Here is a 23,064-nt window from a genome sequence, read left to right as displayed (position 1 = left end):
TGTTTACATACCTTTAGAGAAGATCAGCACTAACAAAATGTAAGCTTTTAAATCGTTTACTTGACATGCATTGCTACTTATATCTGGTAATTAAATGAAAAAGAACCTTGTATGTCCCGTGATAAAATTCAATTTGGAATGTTTTGGATATAACGAAATTTCTCCTAATAATAAAACTTTCTCCGAATCCATAAACAGTGGGAATATTTCTGTGAACCGATACACGTAACGTCCTATATCGGATTGATGAACAAAAATAAATCTATGCTATGCCATTATACGGAATATGGTGACCAATCGTTTACTTTCTGTGGTACTTATTCCATTTAATTAATTAATTTATTTTATTTTTATTTTTATTTATTTCCACACAAAAAAACACAATATTGGTTTCTTCGAGCTCGTAAGCGCTTGGCGGCTTGTCTAAGCACTGCACATTCCTCTGTCGTATTGGTACCGAACAGGCGGATCACCTGATGTTAAGTGATTACTGCCGCCTATGAACATACCAGAGGAACCACCAATGTGTTGCTGGCCTTTCAGGAATTTGTTGGTCCGCCCAATAATCCCATAGGCCACCATGACATCAAGATCAACCCGTCCGCGTCGCCGGTTCACAACAGAGCACGGGTCTCCTCTCAGAGTGAGAAGGTTTTGGCCATTGGCACGCTGGCCATGTGCGGATTGGTAGACTTCACACACTTTTGAGAACATTATAGAGAATTCTCAGGTATGCAGGTTTCCTCACGATGTTTTCCTTTACCGTTCAAGCAAGTGACATTTAATTACTTTAAACGCACATAACTCCAAAAAGTTAGAGGTGCGTGCCCGGGATCGAACCCCCGACCTCCAATTAGAAGGCGGATGCCCTAACCACTAGGCTATCACAGCTGTTTTAACTCCCATAGGCCATATTGTAATCTAATGGGAACACCGCCGAAGGGAGTTAATTCTACAGTTTGCATGTTAGAAAGCAAGCAAAATCAAAAAGCAAAACCTTGTATATGCGTACTCTTGAGGTTGAATTCTCTGTGGATTTTCCTTTGCCGTTACAAAGCCGTTACAATTAATAAGTATCACAAGCCCGTGCCGTGGCAAGTGATACTTATTAATTGCTTAAAACACAGGTAACTCCGAAAAGTTAGAGGTGCTCTGGATGATCCCCAGACCCTCCGACTGGAAGGTCGACGTCTTAACCACTGGGCTATCACAGCTATTAGTACCTACTTATTTTATTTATTATATTTATATTTTTTGAACATTTTACAGAACACTTTTAGACGAAAGCACTAGACAAAATCTGAGACGTTTGCAATTTGCAGCCCAGATAGACCGTAGTCAGTGCTAGGGCTGACAAAGTTCATTGACCTTACACGATTTATAGATATTTAGGTAGGTACCTACTTATTAGGTGTTAGTTAATCTTTCATACAAAACATTCATACATACATTTATACAAACCTGTGCGTGTACAGATTCAGGTTTTCCTATTTTCGATCACAAAGCATTCTTCTTCTTCTTTGTCGTATCACTCTTGGCAGAGCGGTCGTGGTCATCACGAAGCAACGTCTTTGAGGGCAGATGTTATATGCCTCACGAGCATTCGCCATTTCTCCCTGCTGGCCGACAGCCTGGTACACTCGTGCAAAGGACCGCCCACAGCAGACTTAATTTGGTCGATCCATCGCATGGGTGACCTTCCTCGCCCTCTGGTGCCCTCCACCTTGCCCTGCACGACAAGACGCTCAATGGAGTCACTCTCACGCCGGGAGACGTGTCCGAAGAATTTTAATATGCGACTCTGTACTATCACAAAGCATGGTCACCGTCAAACGCATTGCCTCTAACAATGCGCCCGCGCAGGAAACATTGTCTATTTGTTATTAGAGCGATATCAAAGGCCCTTCCGAGAAGCCGCTTCGTTTTAACATGTAACCCTTGCTTGTAATGCTTGTATTACTGTATCATCCGCGGAGAGCTTGTGGGAATCGCCGCGGACTTCCACTAGCTTACAAACTGGTTGGGAATTTTGAACCCACCCACTATGCTTTTTATTGGCCGTCATACAACTAAACTTAGAGAGCACTAGAGCACTATAAATTCACCAAAATATGAACTTATTAGCTGATGCCCGCGACTTCGTCCGCATGGAATAAGGTTTTTAAAAATCTATTTAATTTTCTGGGATAAAAAGTAGCCTATGTCACTCTCCGGGTCTTTATCTATACCCAACCCATGCAAAAAATCACGTCAATCCGTTTTACCGTTGCGATGTGATTGCAGGACAAACCAACAAACTTACACCCTTTCGTATTTTAATAAGGGTACTGATAAATTGCAGTTTTTCGAGCATGTATTTACGACCTTTCTTTATTTCTATAACCTAGTTAATACTTTACCTCACTCATTGCTCTCACGTTCTAAGTAAGTAGTTATTATTAAATAATTGATTTATTGAAGTGCGTTAAGTGTGTACTTACTTTAAAGTAGTTTCACAAATATCACACCTCATACAATCACACATTCATTCCATTCACTCTCTTTAACAGTTTAGGCAGCCACTTAACATCCAAGTGCGACTTGAAAGTCTTGAAACTTGAACAATGCAAAATGTAAACAAGCGATTTCCTGCAATCAATGTATAATAACATCTGCAATTATATCTCTAATACTCCATTATCAAATGTAAAGCGCGTTCCCGGGGCACGGGCGATATTAACCGGGATTACCGGATCTACCCGTATACCCGGATACGGGGATTTGCTCCGGGATCGGGACCAGAAATGATAAAAGATATGCCCCCCGAATACGCTGCGCACTACTGGGTAGCTACCGAAATGATAATGTGCAGCTTTTGACTCTCAGAAAAATTTGTAGGTGTAGATTAAGTAAGTAGGTAAGTATTTATTGGTTTTTAGGGTTCCGTACCTCAAAAGGAAAATCCCTTATAGGATCACTTTGTTCTCTGTCTGTCTGTCTGTCAAGAAACCTACAGGGTACTTCCCGTTGTAGGTCTTATTGCTGGCATTAGGGGAGAAAAACGGAAAACCGTGAATTTGTAGCTACATTACACAAAAAAATTTAATTGTGGTCATAAGCTAATAATTAGTATCTATTTTCAATTTTCGAAGTAAGATAACTAGGTATATCAAGTGGGGTATCATATGAAAAGTCTTCACTTGTACATTCTAAAACAGATTTTTATTTATTTTTATGCATCATAGTTTTTGAATTATCGTGCAAAATGTCGAAAAAATACGACTGTTGTACGGAACCCACGTTGTGTGAGCCGTACTCGCACTTGGCCAGTTTTTTTTCTATTTACAAAGACGTGAAAATGTCTATGTATCCATGAAAAGTTCTCGATAGGCACCTTTTTTAACAGACGAATATCTAACGGCAGACACACGAGTCTTTCAAAATCCGAGATTGGCGATATTGCGACTGCACCGATGCTGCATCGCGCTTTGATAACTTTCTGCGTCGATCTCTGTATTGAAATCGCGTTTTTTGGACAGTCATTTAAAAATTAAAACGAACGAACGTGACGATGAAATGCATGCACCTCATTCTCTGGGCAGCTTGGCTTATGTTAAGTGTGTCCCAGGACTCCTCACTGTTGTTTTCTCTGTGAAGCAGTGAAAATGGAGAAAAGCAAATCCCGGTAAATTTTCCAATAGCTACCAGGGCATCAGGGAGATGTAGAGGATTCCGCGGGCTAATGATTGCGACGCGGGGCTCAACAAATCCTGCCAATATGGAGGACGGGAAATACCTGGAAAATGGGAATGTTATTCCCACCCCTCACGCGGTGCGTTAAGGGAGAATATATGGCGTGTAACGAGAAAGAAAAATACAGGACGAGCGTCGCTTCCGAACTGACATACGCTGGTAATAGACGTACCAACTTAGTTGGTACAATCATCCGACAGAGGCAGTACTCCTACGATGAATTTTAGACGGTTTAACCAGTCCTAATTGGGCGTATTTTCTCTCACGATCAAGTCAAAATTGAGATATTATGAACAGACTGATTACCAGCTGTGCGATTACCATAAACTGACAAATATGTCGCAACTCAAAAAAATTCTGAAAGTACCTATCTTAAAGATTTCTTTATGATTCTTTAAGATTTAGTCATGCACAAGTTATCCAAACTTAACAAATTTGCGTATGCGTCTATAGGAAACGAGTAGGTAGAAGTATGAGCGAATGATATATGTAATCTTACACTCCTAATGAGTTTCTACATGACATCGTACCGGAAGACTTTTTGGGCGCACGTATTTGTCCACAGTTTGGCAACTACTACGAATAACTAGTCACTGCCAAACCCAAGCAGATGAAAAATTGAGCCAATTTGAAAATATTAATTTGGCCATCATTACGCGACAAATCGAGTCGACATAACCGGATTGACATCTCAACCGCAGACTATTCTTACCCTGCCACGTTTTATATACTCGTGCCTTTAAAAACATCTTAGTATAGATAGACCCAGCCAGAGATAAAACCCGGAACTGCTTGCTAGACAGCGCAGATAGGTCGTCGTATCTCACCGCCAACCAAGTCAGTGCGTCTGGTGCCATCAATTTTCTAGTACTGAGTTGTTACTTGTGATGCGCATTAACTTTTTTTATCACCACCGAGTCTTTTGATCTCCGTACATCTGCTCGGAATTCGTCGTAAGGGCTGACCACACACGACCGTTTACGATTCGTAACAGTTTTACAGCCCGACAAACAAACAAGCGGTTCCAGGCAACGGTTACTAAACGCTCGCGTATCAAAGGCGCCACGCCGAATCCACGGATTACTAGGAACCGAGGAATAGAAGAAGGTGGCGGGGAAGCGAATTTAAAATGGAACAATAACTTTACTTTTACCGCGACACACGTCATAACAAACTGTTTTTCTTTCCGCGTTCGAATCGCGTGTTCGAAATTTAAGTTGTGAAAAATAGGTAAACATTTTTTTGTATGCACACATGTTTTAAAATACGAGTGATTTCGACGGGTGCAGAGCAAGCACGTACCTTATGCGTTTTAAAAATATCATCATGATCAACCTATCACCGGCTCACTACAGAGCACAGGTCTCCTCTCAGAGTGAGAAGGGTTTTGGCCATAGTCTACCACGCTGGGATTGGCAGACTTCACACACCTTTGAGAACATTATGGAGAACTCTCAGGCATGCAGGTTTCCTCAAGATGTTTTCCTTCACCGTTAAAGCAAGTGATATTTTAATTACTTAAAAACGCACATAACTCCGAAAAGTTAGAGGTGCGTGCCCGGGATCGAACCCTCGACCTCCGATTGGAAGGCGGATGTCCTAACCACAAGGCTACCACAGCTAGCTAAACTTTAAAAATATACACGTTAGTTAAGTGTCACTTAGTAAGTATGCATGACAAAATAATAAAATTGCCTATAGTGCGACAAAGCTTCCTTGGCGCGTGGCGAAAATCGGAACTAACGTTGCTGTCAAGTGTCCCCTTTGTTCTTGTTTGAATATTCTAAGCTTTTGTTCCATTTGTTCTCCAACAGCGCCCCCCTGTCAATATCATTCAAGTGCCAAGAGAGCCTTGTGGCACTGTAATTAACGCCACATTGTAAAAGCTTTCTATAGATACAAACTGAAAAATTATCACACATCTTTCTTTTTTTTGTTGTACGCTTTATGATTCTGGGTTCTAGGCTGTAGCCCTTTGGCCTAGCCCTGCAAACTCTAGGGACGCGCGTAATACCTAAAAATGTACAAGTTTACACATAATTTAAAAATTGTAGAGAATATTTTTATTCAAATCTCATTCGAGTTTGAGATAACGAAAATATAAAACCCGCCAAGTGCGAGTCAGACTCGCGCACCGAGGGTTCCGTACTAAAGTCGTATTTTTCGACATTTTGAGCGATAAATCAAAAACTTATTATGCGTAAAAATAAATAAAAATGTGTTTTAGAATTTATAGGAAAAGCCCTTTCATATGATACCCAACTTGGTAAGTACCTATAGTAGTGATCTTACTTTGAAAGTTGAAACGACTAATTATTATTTATCTATTTGTTCATGAACACATTTTTTTTGTTAGGTAACCACAAATTCACGGTTTTCGGATTTTTCTCTTTACTTGTAGGTAGGTACCTACTATAAGACCTAGAGATACCTGCCAAATTTCATGATTCTAGATCAACGGGAAGTATCCTATAGGTTTTCTTGACAGACGCGACGGACGGACGGCCAGACAGACAGACAGACAATAAAGTGAACCGATCAGGGTTCCTTTTTTCTTGCTGAGGTACGGAACCTACGGAACCCTTGAAACACGACAGAGGACAGTAGAGATGGGCGTTATTGGCTATTTCTGGCTACGGTTATCCAACAGTTATTTAGTTTCAATACCGATATTGATAACAGTTGCCGAATATCGGTATCAGAGTTGTGTTTTAACTTTAATATGCGCAACGCGCAATGGTTTCCGTTGTAGTAACTAAGCCAGCTGCCTTGACAGATCAAAGTGTAATGGACAAGTACTTGTACAGTTAAGTCTTAGCATAATAGAGATAGGGTCGGCTTTGGTTTATAAAGTTCTTAGTTATTAAGCCGGTAGCCAATAACCGCTCCTTCTCAGCTTTCAGTGAAAGAAAGAAAGAGAAGGCATAATTATTGCGTTTTTAGCTACCAAAAAACCAAACAATGCATTGTCAGTTGCCAGTTGGCAGCGTTGCGTTGTCAGGTCGTTCGTCATAGATGATAGGTGATAACCGTTGCTAGCTACGACAATAACGTTACGGTACGCTATAGGCACGGCAGCGGTTTTCAGTTACGTTAAGCTATAGCGGACACATGTCTAGAGGACAGGCAATATGAAATTAACTTCCTTAACAGTAAAATAAATATGAAAATTTACAAGAAAATTAGCAATTAAATTCATTAGACGCATCCAAGTGTCGCGGGTACAAAGCCGAGTGATTTACATTAAAACTCTCGTGCAATAAAACGAAATTACGCCATTCCGCCATTTCGACTGTGAGCTTGAACATGAAATTTTCTATTCGAGCGGACAAAGGGCTCAATTAACGGGCCCATTGTTCGTAGGGTCCCTGGTATTAGTTCATTATATAATTTTATGTGGAGCTTGCTATACAATGCTTGTCATTTCAAAATGCAGTTCTATGTTTAATGGCCAATATATCACTTATCGATTTGCGTTTTCATTTAACAAGCCATTAGTCGGTTCGAAAATTAAGTCTAGTACCAAGAATTCATAATTTCACACAGCACATAATTACAAATGGCATGCCACCATCCTCATAAGTCACAACTATGCAAAAAATTGTACATTTGCTTAAAATTAGGTACGTACCTACCTATCAAACAAGTCGTTATTAAGAAAATTAAAAAATATGACTGCCTTTCCAAAAAATGCATTAAAAAAAACATATTTTGAAAACACCCGCTTATTGAATTTTTTCGAAAAAATCGTGGCATTTGAGATGATGTAAGGATTCTAACGATACCTACATCCCATACCCATACATCGAAATCTATTCAGACATTTAGAAGTCAAGTGGAATAAAGAAACTCACTTATCCGTTTTGACAGTCGTGTTGAGACTCCTTCAGGAGTTGCTCCGAATACAAAATTTGCAAAAATTGGTGATTTTACTTTAAAATTAACCCCTCGAGTGCCCTCAGTGCGCGAACCTAACTCGCACTTGTCCGGCTTTTTTTTTATACAACGAGTAGCTAAGGACTTCGATTTGAGCATACGATCATTCTGATTTCAGTCTTTTCCTATACCATTGAGTCGAAACTCGTATAGATTATTTACATAAGATTCTGTAGGTACCTATAATATATAGGAAGAAGGGACCCATTAGGTTATCAGGAGAGCATTTTAATCATCATCACTATCAACACCGTAGTGACCAGGGCCGCATGGCCGCGCGGAGGTGTCCAATAAATTATCGGCCGGCGACGTCGCTAATGCAACGCGCGACGCTGAATGATAGCGCTGCAGACGTGATACCGATGTAGTCGGAAAGACCACTGCACCATTTGTTTGTTTAAGAATAAATTAAAAAGATGGCGCAGCATTAAAAGTTGATTTTTGTAGGTAGCCTTTTTTCCTTTTTACCTTTCGTGATTTACGAATATTTGGCACAAATGTACTTCATTTGTACACCGTTTACTACTTTATTTTCATCGGCATTTTAATATTTCATGATTTTCTGAAATGTAAAACAGCGCGCTTGCTGCGCTCGTGCTTTTAATCGCTTTACAACTCATTTTTACACACTCTATTTTTCAATTACAATCCATATAAATCATTTAAATAATAATTGTTTAAATTTTAAAGCATAGCATGAAATATAGTCGAAAATTATTTATTTTTGTCTCGCAGTTGTATTTATCGTTTAGCCTTACCTGCAATTGTAGGTTGAAACTGTGCGTAGTTAGTGTAGAGTACTCTCTACACTAAATACACGTAGTTTCATCTCTTTGTAAATAGAAAATATTATGTAGGTAATTACCCAATAAAAAATTTATAAAAACTGGCCAATTTCCAGTCGGACTTGCACACAAAAGGTTCCGTACCATCCTACAACATATACGTATCTTACACTTTTATGTAGATGCAAGTTATGTGATTTAGTAAATTAATTTTTTCGCGAACACATTTTTTTTTTGTAAATAACTACAAATTCACGGTTTTTGGGATTTTTCCTTTACTTGTGCTGAAAGACCCTACCTGCCAAATTTCATGATTCTAGGTCAACGGGAAGTTCCCTGTAGGTTTTCTTGACAGACAGACAAGAAAAAGATCCTATAAGGATTCCTTTTTTCCTTTTGCGGTACGGAACCCAAAAAATTACTCAATCCATATGAAATACTAGCTTATGCTCGTGACTTCAAACCCCTGTTTCACCCCCTTAGGGGTTGAATTTTCAAAAATCCTTTCTTAGCGAATGCCTACGTCATAATAGCTCTATCTACATGGCAAATTTCAGCCCGATCTGTCCAGTAGTTTGAGCTGTGCGTTGATAGATCAGTCAGTCAGTCACCTTTTCCTTTTATATATTTAGATAGATTGCAACTGTCTCCCGACCTATAATGCAGCGCGCGACGCTGAATGATAGCGCCGCAGACGTGATACGTAAGTGACGGTTAAGTGCGATCGCTTGTAGCGCTGATATCGGCCTACGACTAGCTCATGCGATCCTGGTATACCCCCAGTCAACATGACTTGTTCATTACTTACGTCCCTTTAGGGATTTTGATCCCCTATCTGTCTGTCTATTTTTGATGGTGAATTACACGAAAATCTGCTTAGTATAAACAAAATCTGTTTATAATGACTTTACCACTGCACTGGTTCGGTTCAATGCTCTTTCTATGGAGAACTCGTTTTTGGCTCCAACATCAGTTCATATGTCTTCTAGGCAAGCGCGCTACACCTTAGACTGCATCATCACTTGCCAACAAGTCTAATTGCAGCCAAGCGCTAGTCGTTTTTTTTTTTTTTTTTTCTTGGGGGGAATAAAAAATCTCACGGACTAAAATAACCTCCCCATGTCTACCAAGGTGAGCACGGAACTGCGTAAGCATTACTTCGTGCTGACCTCCTAAATTTCTATCTTCCTCTTTTCTTCTTTTTCCCTCCTTTCCCTTCTTATCATTATAGCTAGTCTATAAATTTAAAAAATGTTACTATCCTGGTAGGTGACTGGCAATAGCTAGTAATTACTGGCATATAAATATACCTAGCCATCCTACTTACCTACTGGGACATAGCCAGTAATTGTATAAGACGTATGTCTTCATCATACTTACCTCCCTTTAGGGACTTTGATCCTCTTTGTGTCGTCTGACTATGTATCTATTTTTGACGATAACTAACATGAAAATCTGCTTAGTAAAGAAAAAAATATGTTGAGCCGTCCATTTGTAATGATTTTCATATCGAGAATAATCTATAAATAAATCAGTATATACTAACATACTTAGACACTAACCAACGAGCTTGTAAGAAGTTGTCGACTTTGTCTGCGTGAGTTTCGATTTTTAAAAATCCCGTGGGAACTTTTTGATTTTCCGGGACAAAACGAAGCCTATATCCTTCCCCGGGATGCAAGCTATCTCTGTACCAAATTTCGTCAAAATCGGTTAAACGGATGGGTCGTGAAAATCTAGTAGACAGGCAGATATAAACAGACAGAGAGACACACTTTCGCATTAATAATATTAGTATGGATAAGTTCTTGTATTTTACAAAAGTTCGTACTGGGTTTTAAATAATACTATAAACAAAAGTGTGTCACGGCCCAGCATCGATCTCATGAGAAATCTAACGTTCCTATCAAACATACGAGTATGAAATACAAGAAAATCTAACAGATCTTTCGTATCGCATATAACCGATGCCGTGTTCCCGTTACCAACATTCCACCTTACCCGTACGAATTGTCAAACCTCGTGGTCACGATATATAAATAACCCGCGTCTCAACTTTACCGCACTAGTGAAATAATCTTTATTTTATACCACATAAAGCACAAAGTACCACCTGCTATACTATTGTTATTATTGTATGTATAAGTCTTATTAAGAGCGACTCCCACTCGGAACACGCAACGGGATAAGAGCAGTCTCACATGGCGCTAACCGAGATTGGAAATAATAGATAACCAATTACAGCACTTGTTAGTTAATAGTTTATAGCCGCTGATAATTAAATGTACTCGCTAATAATCATGTATTGTTTATAGAGAACGAATCCAGCTAATAATCTTGTAGCAGATTATTGTGAATTTCAGTGGAATTTGATAATGCATTGTTCTTACTTTATTTTATCAAGCTTGTAGTGAATATAGGTAAAAACACTTTGCCTCTATCCCACTCTATCTTCTAACTTTTTATAAAATGTTTAGCATGTCAAATAGCCTACTTCGTTACATTTACAGAATGGTGAAGCCACCTTTTTCTAACATTATAGAGAGAAATTCAGAAATCCAACAATCATAAAGTGGAATGTCACTAACCTAACTAATGTTCCAATTTAAACGTTACAAGTTAAAATTGTAGAAAAAAAATTAAGAAAAAAAAATTATAAACTCGTCTATTGTTATATTATCTACGTAGATTTCAAATTACTGACTGGTACTTAGACTAGAAAAACTTCAGATTTCTTCTCTTCAGATTTTCCACTAAGAAAGGTTTTGCGAAAATGCCATCAGAGCGAAGCCGAGACGGGTCAGTTAGTCCAAAAAAAGGAAGCAAAATGTTTTCGCTAACTATGTATTGCGTTAAGTAACAAAAATTACCCTTCGCTCATCGATATAAATGACAAGATATGCCCAAGCGAACAACATTTTTCACGGTTTTGGAACCAAATAAATCAGCGCCACCTCTTAGGGTGAGATCTATAGAGCGCACTCTGACTTAGCTTAGACTTAAGACGGAGTTAAAACGAGACAGAGCTATATCTCTCACATAAATCTGTCTCGTTTTAACTCAATCTTAAGTCTGAGCAAAGTCAAAGTACGCTCTATAGATACTAATGAACGACCCGTTTGAAATCCAGACGTCACTGAGGTTGCATTGGCGCTAAATAAACATTTTAGGACCAATGAATCGGTGCCATTTTGCTTTTTTACCGTTTAAACTATCGTGAGTGATTTCCATTATATATATACCTACTATCTGTCCCGGCTTTACTCACGTGTTTAGTCGACGTTAGCCCGACTAGTTTCGAACCCATCCGGGGGCCATTTTGCTTGTTCAATGGGCCTGTCCTTACGAAGTAATATATAAGTCAATGCCTTCGCAACATTGACAAGCCACTTTCGTGACAGAAGGTAAACAGTAAACACACGTATTAACGTAGCCTCCCATTTTGAAAGATCAAAATTCCAACTTAATGTGGCAATTCGAAAACAAAACAGCCGTCAATAATTGCGTCGGCATGTGAGCCCCACTGTGGCAAGTAAGCGGAATCATACGTACATTTCCAAGTATGGCTGCGTCACACGCGGCGGACGAGCCCGGTGCAACCATCGCCTAACTGACGATTACTTTATCAGTCGATTAACTGACTTTATTCGAGATGATGTTTAAATTTATTCGTTTTTAGGCACATCAAAAAGAAAAAAGGAACCCTTATGGGATCACTTCGTTATTTGCATATCGTGTCTGTCAAGACAAAGGAATCAAAACCTACGAGGTAATTCCCGTTGACCTAGTATCGTGAAATTTGGCACGTAGGTCTTATAGAACAAGTAAAGGAAATAATCCGAAAACTGTAAAAATGTTCACGAAATAATTAGTTTGATAAATTACACAAAGATGGCGCTGTACGTCATTAACTTGCAGTGATGCACATGAAAGTGTTATAATGTCTTGAACGATGATGGTACGAAACCTTTCGTGTGCAAGTCCAACTCGCAATTGACCGGTTTTTAAAATGTCAAAATATAACTTAAAGCTAGCCTTATCTTAGTACAAATAATGCCTACGTTCCTTTATGGTACTGTTTAGGTCGCATAAACCTGCTCTTCGTTTAGCAGCTGCTAACTTATAACTCATATTTTGAAAACAAATTTAAGCAGCCAGCCATATACGTCTTGTCCCATCCAGTATACTATTATAATATTACTTGAACAGATTTGCTGGATAAATAATAATGGTGATTTCACTGGTCCTATAGCATTGAGTTCCATTATGAATAATTATAATTATCTTTTCTATATATAAAAATGAATGAATCGCTGAATGTTTTGCTGATCGCAAATCTCGAGAACAGCTGAACCGATTTCGCTAATTCTTTTTATATAATATTCCTTGAAGTGCGAGGATTGTTCTTACGGAGAGAAAAATTTAACAAATTTCTTGAAAAAGAATCGACTGTTAGGCGGTAGGAAGTTCGCCGGGGCAGCTAGTAAATACATATAAATTAATATAACATAAGTCTATCAATTTTTGATGAACGCAATTGTATGATCTACGATATAATAGGTGTTAAATTTATTTAGTATAATTATCTCTTGTACAATCTCACGTTTCTTAGCTCGCGTTAGCAGCATCATCACTCGTCACTAATACAGATCAGTAAATCATAGAAGCAATAAAAAATTAAATGTTTTCATATCTTTAGTAAGTTATAAACACTTAAACCTGAACAATAGGGTATAAATTATTATTTAACTGTTTACTTTTATGAAAGGATTATACCAAGAAAGCGTCGTCTTTTTATTAAAATAGATCTAGTTAAGTCACACATTTACTTCATATTGTGAGTACCTACACAATTGTTATACTTATTTTACTATACCTACTTTTTATAGCGGGAAAATAAGAAATATCTTTAGAACGTTGTAGTTGTTGAAATGGATAAATAGAAGTTTTTTTTTTTTAATAAAAATTGTGAGTAAACGAGCAGGTGAACCCATGAACATTTGTATACCTACCAGAGGAACCGCCAATGCGATGCCGGCCTTTCAGGAATTAATTAATAATTAGGATTTTTTTATTGATTAAGTTTAGTTGATGGACAACTGTGCAACCAGACGGTCGTGCCCAGTCGGAATGTAAATAGAACCAAACCGGCGACCGCTCTCTCAGACGAAGGAAAAAACTTCTTTAAGCGTATGAGCACACTAAAGACATTCTGCTACAAGTTTTAGCTCACTTTGTATACAACATGAAATTACTGCACATCATGGCGATATTACAAAAAATTACAGAGGCTGAGTTGATGTTATAATTGTACTGATTGACATAAAGCTGTCTGTCGTTCGTTTTTGACGTGTCCATCCTTATGATAATACTAGCTTATGCTTGCGACCTCGTCCGCGTGGGCTACACGAGTTTCAAACCCCTATTTTACCCCATTAGAGATTGAATTTTCAAAAATCCTTTCTTAGCGCATGCCTACGTCATAATAGCTATCTGCGTGCCAAATTTCAGCCCGATCCGTCCAGTACTTTAAGCTGTGCGTCAATAGATCAATTAGTCAGTCAGCCACTCAGTCAGTCAGTCACCTTTTCCTTTTATATATTTAGATTAATATCTACTTTTTATTCGATTAAAAGACTGGCATTAACTATGATAAGCCCTGAATCAATTTAGACAATAATTAATTGGTTTAGTGGACAATAAATTATTGGTAAAAATATTTTCCAGCTGAAATTGCTCTATTTTTATGTTCTAAAATTAAGAAATATTTGCCGTTTACGCATTATGACGTCATTATTCGCTTTCCGTACAGCGCAACATTAAGAATTCATTATGGGAAAAATAAATAAAAACCATATAGAGTATTTTTTTTAATTATTCTTTTTAATGTTGAATTCTAGCCCCATAAAGTACCGCTATACAAAAATCACATCATTTTATTACTACAGTCCGATACCCTATTAGCGACAACGATCAGGCAGCGCAAGACGGTGCAGTGTGGAAGTCCCTACAAGAGATCTATATCCAACAGTGAAAGTCTATTCGATTGATGATTAAGACGACGTACCTTTACACTCATGTCTAATGCTTTGTCCAGCCCCACTCAGTAAATGTTGAGAGCTTTGCACTCGAAATTGTAGACGAGTATATATACCTAGGAGTTAGGACACACAATCCAGTTGGGTAGGTCCAATTTCGAGAAAGAGGTCAACCGCCGAATCCAACTCGGTTGGGCAGCGTTCAGGAAGCTTCGAGATGTCTTCTTGTCCAAAATTCCTCAGTGCTTGAAGACCAAAGTCTTCGAACAGTGCGTGTTGCCAGTGATGACATATGGATCCGAGACATGGTCGCTAACTATGGGCCTCATAAGAAAGCTCAGAGTCACTCAGCGGGCGATGGAGAGAGCTATGCTTGGAGTTTCTCTACGTGATCAAATCAGAAATGAGGAGATCCGTAGGAGAACTAGAGTAACCGACATATTATCGCAACGGGTTGCGAAGCTGAAGTGGCAATGGGCAGGGCACATAATTCGTACAACTGATAGACGTTGGGGTCCCAAGGTGCTGGAATGGCGACCTCGCACCGGAAGACCCCCCACTAGGTGGACGGACGACATCAGACGAGTCGCAGGGAGCCGCTGGATCCAGGCAGGCGCAAGATCGTGGCGTGTGGAAGTCCCTAGAGACCTACGTCCAGCAGTGGACGTCTATTGGTTGATGATGATGATGACCTTTACACTAGTAGGACTGACACACTGAGGACAAAAAGTTGTTAGACAAAAAGTCTGCAGTCTGTTTCTATGGTTAATTATTTATTTAGCAGTGCTCGTTGCCCGCGGATCCGCTCCGCTCCGCTGGCCGAGGCTATAAAGTTTCATTAATGGTGTGCTAAAACAACATTGTAAAGATTGCGCGAGGAAATAAGATTGCCATGCTCGGTTATTTTGCAATTGTGGAATAAAAATTGTGGTATCTTTTTTGTTCAGCGTGTTATGATTGAACTACGTAAGTATACGGAGGTATACTATTAAGTATTCTGTGATATAAGGCCGCTTTAAGTTTCGCATTAAGTGAATTATTATTGCTCTTTATGGGAAATAAAATCTTTTTATCTAAACCTAAGTAAAGTAGATTTAACCTACATTACCTAGCTAATCCTGGAAGAAAAAGGGGGAGGCCTTTGCCCGCGTTTGGGATGACCTCTGAATTATTAGAGCTAGATATACCTTATAAGCAATATTAAAAAAAAAAAAAAAAAAATACTAATAATTTGAAAAAAATGAACGAAAGTAAAAAGAAAAAAAAAAGATAATTTAAAAAAAAAATATGTACATATATAAGTAGGTAATAGGTATACAAAATACATTAAAAAAAAATTTAGAGGTAGGCTTATTTATTTATTTATTTATTTATACCTAGCTAATACAAGGGAAATTGGTTTGACTTCTGTTCTATCGCGATTGCAATAAACACAGTAGGTGGTATAATATTAGTTAATAACTGGATGCATTGTATGTTAATTTCTGCCGCGTATGTAAGTGGCGTGTGGAAGTCCCTACAAGAGACTTATGTCCAGCAGTGGACGTTTATCGGTTGATGATGATGATGATGATGATGACTGTAGGTAGTAGGTACATCTCTGCCCTGCTCCTTGCCACTTCAGCTTCGCAACCCGAGCTACGAGTATGATGTCGGTTTCTCTGGTTCTCCTACGGATCTCTTATTTCTGATTTGATCACGTTGAGGAGTAGGTACGGGTCATCACCTGTCAACCTGACAAGAGCTGTCACTTTGTCAAATCCGTCTCGATATGATAACGCACTCTGCCTCTAAGAATTGATAACTAGTGATAAGAACCCAATATAGTTTACTTTTTATCTTTTGTAACAGTTCTTAAAAGTTTAAAGAATTGTAATCTGATAATTTTTTTATAGTCCCGTAGTAAAATAAGAAACCCTTGTAGTTTCGTCTAGACTCGTGACTCTAGTTCATCTATCAGTGTGTGTCGAAATAATTTTTAAAATTAACTACAAATGTAATGTTTAAATTTAGTACAATTATTATAGGAACTTGTTATCGCAGTAGAACATTTAAATTTTGAAAAAAAAAATTCAGGGTGCCTCCTGAAAATGAAAAGTGAGAGTCGAAAAAACAATTTGGTTTACCCATGTTGAATAGGTAAATATTTTTCCACGCCTTCTTTCCATAATCGACTTCTGTGTGTATAAATCCAACGCACTCCGATTTTTTGATTTTGGTTTGATGATGACATTTCCCTTGTTCCAGATGCCATGGGTAAGTGACAGCGAGTCGGCAGACACCAGGGAGCCACATAAATCACGTGAGCCCGTAAAAACGATCATGTTCACAAAAATTTCCAATCTTCATAAAAATCCAAAAATAATTACCTACGGTCGACCGGCCGGCTTATTTTTATTTTAGTCTTTTTCGACGCGAAATAAGTTAATCGGGTGTAGGGTTACCAACTTACGTGCGCTACGCGGCTGAAAGTAATGTGTACATCGACCTTAAGAAGGAGACAGCTTTGTAGAACGTTTTCCCTGTCGTTGAGATCGACAAAGAGTCAGATAGGTATAAGTGACAGAGACAAAGTTTTACAAAGCCGAAATGTCATTCTAAATTCGGCCGCTTACTGTACCGTTATACTTGTTAATATCTAACACTATTCTGGGAAAAATCCCTGAATTTTTCGGAATTTTTTTACTCCCATTGCGCGTTAACTTTTTGAAGTATTTCATTTTGCGCGACTTTTTTTTAACTAGGCATGCGCTTGGTTACAATCAAACCAAATGATAAGTGATGAATGAATGAATGATGATGTAGACTAAGGTGCACCTGCCTAGAAATCTTTTATTAAATACTAAATGATGCCCGCGACTTCGTACGCGTGGATTTAAGTTTATGAAAATCCCGTGGGAACTCTTTGATTTTCCGGGATAAAAAGAAGCATATGTCCTTCCCCGGGGTGCAAGCTATCTCTGTACCGAATTTCATCAAAAACGGTTGAACGGATGGGCTGTGAAAGGTTAGCAAACAGACAGACAGACACTTTCACATTTATAATATTAGTACCTATGGATTATGGCGTGTAGGAGTAGTAAAGATCCACACTTACACATTTTAAATATTATTATAGGACTAGCTAATGCTCGCGACTTCGTCCGCGTGGACTACATAAATTTCAAACCCCTGTTTCACCCCTTTAGGGGTTGAATTTTCAAAAATCCTTTCTTAGCGGATGCCTACGTCATAATAGCTATCTGCATGCCAAATTTCAGCCCGATCCGTCCAGTAGTTTGAGCTGTGCGTTGATAGATCAGTCAGTCAGTCAGTCATTCAGTCAGTCAGTCAGTCAGTCAGTCAGTCAGTCAGTCAGTCAGTCAGTCACCTTTTCCTTTTATATATTTAGATTAAAATATTAAAGAATAATATTAAAGCTTATTTAAATCTAGCGAACCAAAATTTTATTCATTTGATCTTATTTCGTGGTTTACCCGTTCGATATTTACCTACCTACTTACCTACATTACAAAATTAATGCAACTTTTTAAAAGTTGCCGATATGAATTATGTTAAAAATACGCAACTGAGAATCTCTTTAGGTACTTATTTGAAGTTTTAAAATCAAACCAACACAAATTCTTTACATATTGCCAAAATTCAGGAATGTCAAGTAATTTCCTCAGTTTTTTTTTCTGGAGTTTTAAAATCAAATTCTGTCCAAATCTCTTCCTTCGGGCCAAAATTCCGGACATGTCAGCAAAATTTCCAGTAATGTGGTAACCCTGCACGAGCAACACTAGGAGTCGGTCGGGGATTCGCCTCGCGTCATAAACTTTGATTAGGTCATTAAAGCATGTTAATTTATTAGCGTTCGAACAACTTTCATTTGTAATAAACACACAAAAATCGCCCATAAAACTTTTTCGTTACCGTCGTTTATTGGCCGAGGCGCTAGCGGGCTTTTACGACGTTTTAAAACGTAAAATGTTGCCACATGTGACTGATCGAAAATCACCTTTGAGCTCATTAATTCACGGTTCATTGTAGGTAATAACTTCGGATGATATTCGAAAACTAATTTTTGAAAATTCAAAAATAGAACTGCGGTCATTTCGCTAACAATTAAAAACGCGTTCAGAAACTCCAACATACGAAATAAATTAAGAATAATAATTAAAACTTTAAGGATCAAAAATCATTTTTTTTGAATAATTTTAAGATTATCAAGAAAGTAAGAAAAACGTAAACGATTCCAAGACCCACAAACAGTAAGTAATTGTAGTGCCGAAGGAAAGTAAGGTGTCAAATTGGTAATAAAATATTTTGAGCAATAAGTAGTTATACATTTTTTTTAATAATTATAAAAATAGAACTTTAGGTACTGATCAGTCTTCTAGCTTTTAAAAGCTCGCCCGAAAAATAAATAAATTAGGTAGGTATTACCAAAAGATAATTTTAAATGTAGAGTCTGGCTAAAAAAAGAAGAGACTGGAAAAGCACAACAAATTTTAATAAATCAGTACCTATGACAGCTCTTAAATCAGTATTACTGACCTTGAATAACCTAATTTGATAGAACAGACATAAAAATAAGTAATTCTATAGTATCAAGACTCTATCGCGATTCACGATACCGAAATTCGAATAATAAAATCGGGAATCGATTGTTTTCATATTGTATTCGTATTCATACACGCTGTCGGGGAGTGACGTATTCATTCCAATTTCAAAAATCAAGCAGCGCTCGGATCCGTTTTAATTTTAAAATTTTGTCAGTTCGGAAACGGGGTATTCATTTGGCGCGAAATCCACGCGATGCATAAAATAAATTAAATTCAAACAATATCAATCGGACACGGGAACACACTCAGGCGTTTTCGTTTTGCTATTTATCATAAAATATGGACGCGCTGAAATTAAATGTTCCCGTCCTCTTCTGACGCGTTATGTGTGATAGAGACGGATGAGGTTCACTTTTTTCTTTATTTCAAATCGTGTTATCGACTTGTCCGTCTGTTAACCATCTACAGATATGCCAACTCGGTTTAAAACCGTTATTTTCAAATGAGAGTTGACAGATAGACGTCTTATTTCGGACGCATTGTAGGTAGGTACAGCGCCACAAACTTACTGTTCAGGTGGGCAAAATTGTAACTAGACCTAGAGACCATTTTAAAAACTATATTGAATACAATAATTGCCGTGTAGAAACCAGCAAAGGGGTGTGGTTTAATAAAAATTGCCATACCAGCTTAGCCCATTTCCATCATAGACTGCATCACTTAAGTACCACCAGGTGAGATTGCAGTCAAGGGATAGGTAACTTGTATCTGAAGATATAAAAAAAATTCTTGCTATATTGAAAAAATTTTAATTCCGTTTTTTATTGGTGATTTCTTAAAAATAGCGATTCTAATTCTCCACTAGCGATGCTGTCACCTGAACAAATAATGTTGATGGCACTGTATAGTCATTGACTGGTCGAGATGGCAATCGGGGTATGAGGTGGGGGGGACGCCCCGCACAACCGCATGTCACCCGCGCTCGCACGCACCGTGTTAGCGTGGGGGCCGTGCGGATGTGCGGGGCGTTCCCTATTACCATCTCGAGACTCGACCTGTCGTGTACTAGGTACCTCCTATTTACTGGTTGACAGTGTCGGGAGCCAACATGTCGGCACGTCTGTAGATGTTGCCGGCTTGTAGGTCTGTACGTTGATTTGTTCGTGTCAGTATCTTACAATATTAATTACTACTTACTTTCAAGATTGCGATCTACATATTACGCCGGTGTTGTTATTACACAGTACCTACCCGGCAGAAAATATTGTACCTACATCGACCTTTAGAAAGAGATAGCGGTTTTGTAGAGCGTTGTCTCCGTCTATCATTCTGAGAGACCTGTGAACAATAGTGGGCCAGAGAAGGGTTAGTGACTTTGGTTCTTCTACAGATATCTTATCCTCAACATATACCTACCTACATTGCTAACTTCAAAATAAAATAACATTCACCTACTTAGTTAACGACTGATTAAATAGCCAAGTTAATATTTCGCATTAAAATGGCGTTAAACCAACAGGTGATAATTAAGACATCAAGCAGATAATTGTCTGTGTAAATAACTAAATAACGTATCACTAGTAATTATCTATGTTGACACATTACGTGATTACAACGTTACTGCTAGCGCCATCTGTTGAGGACTTCCGTAAACTGTGAAAAAGTCAATAAAAATAATTTCTCAAACTCGACGCCCAACCCCCCACAGAATAGGTATAAATTGCGAATATGCGTAAACAGTGGAGATATTACTAAAACAAAAAGGTGCAGTCAAATTCTGCCTATTAGCATGCAATATGTAATGAATATCTATGTAGGTACAAATATATTATAAAAACAAAAACTGACTGGCTGACATATCAACATTTGCATGTAAGTTTTCTCTATAACAAGGAACTACAAGCTTGATTCGCCATCTACCACTAGTGACTACCCATAGGCATAACTTAAAAAACGTTTTTCTTTCTTTCTTCTTTGACTTTCCATATTATTATAAATGAGGTGGGTTTGTTAGTTGGTTTGTTAATCTCTGTCGTTGAGACCGACAAAACGTCATATAGGTATGACTTATGAGTGACAGAGACAACACTCTACAAAGCCGAAATGTCATTCTAAAGGCCGATGTACACCACTGTGTTTTATAGACATGTACCTATGTATGTATAGCAAAGTAGGATACCCGTAGTCACTACCCATGTTATAAATGCGAAAGTATGTTTGTTTGTTGGTTTGTTAGTTTGGTGGTTAGTTCTTAAATCATGCCGCAACGGAGCAACGAATCGTCGTGATTTTTTGCATGAATACCTACAGTTAAAGACCTGTAGAGTGACATATAAACTAGGTACTTTTTATCCCAGAAAATCAAAGAGTTCCCACGGGTTTTTGGAGAACCTAAATCCACGCGGATTATGTCTTATAGACCAGTAGGTATAGACTATAGACAAGTAGGATACATTAGCCACGGTATCCGTGTTGGTCGGTTATGGAACCATTAATCACGGACGCCCGTGGGCAGTGATTACAAGACAACAGCTAAACACAGACAGACGTTCCGGTCCCTCCACGTAATTACATACCTATAGAGATGGCTTTCTAACATGTTCTGTTGTTTTGGGGTTGGAAACTTTTTAGATTTTAGAAACCCCTATTTTACCCCCTTAGGGGTTGAATTTTCAAAAATCGTTTCTTAGCGAATGTCTACGTCATAATGGCTATGTGCATGCCCGATCCGTCTAGTAGTTTGAGCTGTGCGTTGATAGATCAGTCAGTCACCTTTTCCTTTTATATATTTAGAAGAAGATAGGTGCAATAGCAACAACATGTCTATAGGTATAGGTACAGTTCTTGCAACTCACGAAGGCGAGTGAACTTTACTTGTGGTTACGCCGTTTACATGGGCATTGCGTAAGTGTGCGTAAGTGTGCGTGCATATCGGACCAATCAGTCGTGAGCACTCACTCGCAAACGCACATTTAGATACTGTACCTTACTTATACCGATACGACTTAAACAAAAGCATGAGCCACTCGCAATCGTGAAATGCAAAAACTATAATTATTTATGATGTCATATCGTTACTCATTCCTCTTAATTTATGACATAACTTACTTTCTTACATATTATTTATTTCTCCATTAACTTCCTATCGCACAACCAGTTCCCAATCAGTACCTACCAAATGGCGTAAAAACTAAAAACCAACCTCATACTTAAATGACAAACAGAAAAACCGATCAAGTGCGAGTCGGACTCGCACACGAAGGGTTCCGTACCATCCGTAGATAGAGTAATAAAGGTAGATACAGGAACGATTGCTTTCTCATTCACACTTAAAAGAGAGCACAGATAAAGTTACTAATATGTGATAAACAGAGACGCAGCTAACCTATTTTTTGTCCCTTATCGTGTAACTGGTTTTTTTTCAAGAATACATACAAGGAATGCAACTTTAGTTGCAAAACAAACTTTGAGAATTCGTGGCGTAATTGTATTTCTCATTAGTTATTTACGTGTTTTCACATAAAAAACGTTTAATACAAATATTGTTGATCGGTTAATACTAATATTGACTACTAAACAATGGTAATAATTGTCGTGTTATTCATCGTTCCGTCGTGCTATCGCTATCTCATACGCGGTTACACAGTAGGTACTTCAATCTACCTTTATTATCTACACTATCTACGGTACCATCATACCTAAGGTATTACTTTTTATTATTGCTCCTTTTGCATGGCGGCCATTTTGAAATTCTTATTAATTTTAAAGAGTAAAAATTGAAAACAAAAAAATATACAAAAAAAATATCACAAAAAAAAATAGAGTTAGGTTTATTAATTAATTAATTTTATACCGGTTATATGGAGATCCGCTGATAGACCGACAGACGGACTACTTAGACTAGGTACTTAGTAATAGGGTCCCATTGGCACCCTTCTGATACGGAACCCTACAGATCGAAGCCAATCAACTTTGAGTTATGTAAGTAAGGCTGTATGAAAATATTATACAAATTAACTAATCAGA

The 23,064-nt window shown here is 38.1% G+C and overlaps 1 protein-coding gene across 1 annotated transcript in view; it reads left to right on the top strand.

Annotated features, from left to right (window-relative positions):
* The window catches only part of hth (Meis homeobox homothorax), a 527,706-nt gene that overhangs the window by 240,795 nt on the left and 263,847 nt on the right, over window positions 1-23,064 (top strand). Inside the window, exon 8 of the mRNA XM_034978385.2 lies at window positions 16,739-16,747. Within this exon, the coding sequence (XP_034834276.1) occupies window positions 16,739-16,747 (9 nt within the window). The remainder of the gene's footprint in view (window positions 1-16,738; window positions 16,748-23,064) is intronic.

Source organism: Maniola hyperantus, chromosome 18 (genome assembly GCF_902806685.2).
Source record: "Maniola hyperantus chromosome 18, iAphHyp1.2, whole genome shotgun sequence".
NCBI lineage: Eukaryota > Metazoa > Arthropoda > Insecta > Lepidoptera > Nymphalidae > Maniola > Maniola hyperantus.
Note: the sequence above shows the minus strand (reverse complement) of the source record. Positions and strands in the feature narration are given on the sequence as shown.